At 49.1% G+C, this 4135-nt stretch overlaps 1 protein-coding gene across 1 annotated transcript; it reads left to right on the forward strand.

The window, feature by feature from the left end:
* The first annotated feature begins 243 nt into the window (after positions 1–243).
* On the forward strand, positions 244–1884 carry LOC123157624 (uncharacterized). Its single transcript, XM_044575884.1, has 2 exons — positions 244–1435; positions 1590–1884. The coding sequence occupies exons 1-2, from the start codon at positions 244–246 to the stop codon at positions 1646–1648; spliced, it is 1251 nt and encodes a 416-aa protein (XP_044431819.1). The 3' UTR covers positions 1649–1884.
* Positions 1885–4135: the final 2251 nt, after the last annotated feature.

Below are 4135 nucleotides of genomic sequence, written 5' to 3' on the forward strand. Positions count from 1 at the left end.
TATTGGTTGATTCCGAGATGGGTCCAGAAACTAGTAGGCGGAGGTGTTGTTGTTGATCGGAGCAGCGCGAGCTTGAGGCCGGCGGGGAGAGGAGGCGAAGGCGGCGGCGGTCGCGGCTGTTCTTGCTCCAGCGAGCCGGCCGGGTAGGGGGCGGAGGGCTGCGAATCACGCGGCCGCGCCAGAATTATCTGATTCCCACGCGGTGGCCTCCCAATCCACAATCTTTTCCTGCAAGCACGGACCATGAGGTCGTTGACGCCGCCGCATGTGCCGGGGCTGTGGGAGAGGGAAGAACTCGTGGAGGTCCTGATCCGCATTCCGCCGGACGAGCCGGCGGACCTCATCCGCGCCTCCCTCGTCTGCAAGGCTTGGTGCCGCCTCCTCTCCGGCCACGTCTTCCGCGGCCGCTACCGCACCTTGCACAAAACACCTCCAGTCCTGGGCTTCCTACAAAGCTGGGATGACAACGTCGAGCGCTTCGTCCCGACCACAAAATTCCGCCCCCGCAGTCCCAAGCGTCGGGACAGCTTCGTGCTCGACTGCCGCCATGGCCGCGTTCTTCTTGGGTGTGAGTGGGACAGGGAAGATGAGGAAGAGGAGGAAGAGGAGGAAGAGAAGGAAGAGAAGGAGGTGGAGGATGTCAACTGGAAGATGGTCGTCTGGGACCCAGTGTCTGGGAGCCGGACGGAGTTGCACAACATCTTCGGCCCTGACAGCAACCGCGCAAACTATACGGCCACGGTGCTCTGTGCAACGGATGGCTGCAACCACACTGCCTGCAACTTGGGCCCATTTTTCGTCGTTGTAGCTTTTGTCAGCCTTCATGATAAGAGGCTCGTGTTGGCGTCTGTATACTCATCGAAGACCCGGGAGTGGACCTCGCCGGCCTCTATTCATATCGGCGGCGTTGGAACACTTGGAGCCTACATCGTCGCAAGGCCTGCCGTTATCGTTGGACAAGCGCTCCACTTCCTCCTTCGTCGAGATGAGGGCATTTGCATTCTCAAGTATGACTTGGTTAGGCATCGCCTATCGGTCATTGATCCACCAGGGCTGCGTACATTGACGTGGAACCCTCTCCTCATTTCGCCGGACGACGGTGGGCTGGGTGTCGTCCACCTAGACCAGCATGGGCTATGCCTCATTTGGTCGATGGAGGTGAGTCGTGATGGAGAAGTGTCATGGATTCAGGTTAGAGAAATGGACCTCAAGACACTTGTCCCCAGTGGCAATCCCAGGACCTCATATTCATTAAAGTTGGTTGGCTGTGTGGAGGGCACCGATATCATCCTTGCGATCACATATCTTGGTGCATTCCGAATTGATCTCAAGTCCCTGAGGTTGAGAAAGTTGTCGAGTAAGCCAAATAGGGGCACAATTGAGCGGGAAATATTTGAGAACCTCTTTCTCTACATGAGCTTCAACAATCCACCAGGTATATAATGTTTAATTTAACCATTTATATTATGGTTTCGCTGACGTCTTCTATTCACCAACATATGTTATGTTTCCCTTAAGAAAATCCTGAAGTTGCGCAAAGAAATTCTCATCCTAGTGACTCATTCTTCAAAACTGTTTGCTTCGTTTAGCGGTGGCAAGTGCTGTGGCGGTGGCTGAAACAAGTGAAGCAGGGCGCCGTGTGTCTTGAAGGGGGGCGACACAGCTGTTTCCTTTAACAACGCGTCATTCAATGAAGTGTTTTTGTTAGTTGGTCATCACTAAAAAGTTTATAGTAATAAAGTGGGCCTATTATATTAAATTTAGAGGATTCTCCTAGCATTATGAGTTTAGTTTTAAAGATCACTGGTGGATGTGGCAATTTGAATCACGTGCCAGCCGTTGAAGAATGGAAGTTCAGTTTTAATATTTTGGTGTTGGTTTTCAGTTTGAGTCTTATCCTATGTTTTATATGGGCATCGTAGCTGTGGTATCTTTTTAAGCGTCAGTTTTAAGTTCGTTGCCCAGCAACCAGCATGGATGCTTGCTCTTCTCTGTGTGACTTACCAGACTGTACTTTCAGCAACCAATGGAAGATATGCTCTTCCTTCAGCCATTTTGTTAGCATATCAGACTGGTCTCTGCAACTTCCCTTGCCAGGCAAAATGCTTCCTACATTGTTATATCAAATAGCTACTGGATCCAGCAGGGTGTTCACTGATGCTAGTTCGATTTTGCGGGAAACATAAACTATGCTACAGTTATATACTTCGTACTACTACTATAATACTAGGCACAAAAAAGATAGTACCATTTTACATTACTATTTTGATGTCCCTGCAAAAGGAAAAATAAAGGTGTCATTTTGGTGTAGTAGTTTCAGTAATTTCGTAGCCCAGACACAAAGCAGAGTGCTTGGCCAGGAAAAACTGCAGCATTTCCGGCCATGCTCCTATCCATACAAGAGCCTGTACACCAATCCATGTAATTTATAGTTCTTTTATCGGAGTGTCGTCAATGTGTTAGTACTACATCAGCTATGTCTCTTCCCCTCTTCATCAGGCCAAAAATGAGAAATGAAAACTAAACAAATCACATCCTGGGTCTTGGTCTTGCCACTGCAGCAGCAGCATCCCGCCTCATCATGATCATCTAAACAAGAAGTGGAAGAAAAAAGAATGGAGAATGCAGGGGGAGCTCTGCTCAGTGGTGCCTGGCGTTATGGCCCTTGGGGCCATAGTAGTCCACATGGATCTCAGGCATCCTGTGCCCCCCTGCCCTCTCTTTCTCTTCAGAGATGGCCTCCTCCACTTCATCCCCTGATGATGGCTCATCACCATCAGCCTTGTTCACCACCCCTTTCTCCGCGGATTTCTGTAACCAAGAGAAGAAAGCACGCAAGGTTAGAGAACCGATCATCGCGCAACAACACACCGAATCACCGGAGACGACAGTCGCAATCACTTACATTGAGCACAGGGTTGCCGAGCGCCGCCTTGCTCTCCGCGTCAAGCCTGATGCCCTGGGCCGTCGCCACCATCAGGAGCAGAACCACGGCAGCCGCGGCCATTGGCAGGCAGGTCATGGCCATCTTGTACTCCAGTATATGTGTAAGTATCCTGAAAGAGTTGAGCTGAGAGACAATCCTGCTTCAAGTGAACTCAGCTGAGTTGGAATGGAACAGTAGTGGCTCAGTGAGGAGATTTGGACTCTGTTGCCTGAAGAACCATTTGACCCTGAGAAGACCATATATACTACAGACACAAGACTTTTCTTAACGACCAGCCGGGGCCCACCCAGTGATTGGTGTACTCATGTCTGCAGCCAAGGGTCTAACCTGAAGTACCAATGCAGGAATGTAGCCATTGTTTATGCAGTCCTCTGCTACACTTTGAACAAGTATGTCTGCCCCAACCATGGAGCCGTGTTTATTAGGACGCTGGACCCCTGGATTAGGCGCATAATGCCATGGGAAGGATGGGATTAAGAATTCTGTCAAGTGCATATCAAGCAAGTGAAATGACAATTTTTTCGGCGTGGAATTTGACAAAGACCGGTGTTTTTACAGTGCGTTCGGCCTATAATGTAGAATGGGAGTTCCAATTCGGCCATAAGCTGAAGACTATGTCCTCTAACCCAACAGACATATGGGACTCAGTTTGGAATTTAACATGTCCAGCCAAGACTAAAATCTTCATTTGGAGGGCACTCCATAGCGCTATTCCCTGCCGTGCTGTTCTGGCAAACAAACATGAACACCGCCCTAGAAATCAAGTAGCTCATGAACTGGCTAGGATAGCTAGATTTTCTTCTCCAAATATCTGGATGGACACCGCCCCAGATGTGGTTATTCCTCCTATTGTCACCGACGCTACGATCCTTATGAATGAATAAATGTGGTTAGCGATTATTTAGTAAATTTGCAATAACTGAAGGTAGAATAGTACTCCCTCCGTCTAGGTGTGTAAGTCATGTTATGAAAACCAAATAATCCCAAAACAATTAGGCGCGGTGCATTAACTTCTACCTCGTTTCTTGTTTCTTGACATATCAACCAATAAGAAATGAGGGAAGACGGTCATCTCAGGGTTGATTGTAGGAATCGTTCTAAGCCTCCTGCCTTCGTTCATTATGGCATTGGCCTGCCTGGGTGCTCTTTCTTCGCTTTAGACAAGGAGGTCCCTGCTGCTGCTCCTAT

This window comes from Triticum aestivum, chromosome 7B (genome assembly GCF_018294505.1).
Source record: "Triticum aestivum cultivar Chinese Spring chromosome 7B, IWGSC CS RefSeq v2.1, whole genome shotgun sequence".
Taxonomy (NCBI): domain Eukaryota; kingdom Viridiplantae; phylum Streptophyta; class Magnoliopsida; order Poales; family Poaceae; genus Triticum; species Triticum aestivum.

What these genes read in the sequence shown, in the direction of transcription:
- LOC123157624 (XM_044575884.1), top strand. Translation starts at nt 244, where the DNA reads ATGAGGTCGTTGACGCCGCCGCATGTGCCGGGGCTGTGGGAGAGGGAA. An exon ending in GAGCTTCAACAATCCACCAG is followed by an intron (nt 1,436 to 1,589) that starts GTATATAATGTT and finishes TGCTTCGTTTAG; the next exon opens with CGGTGGCAAGTGCTGTGGCG.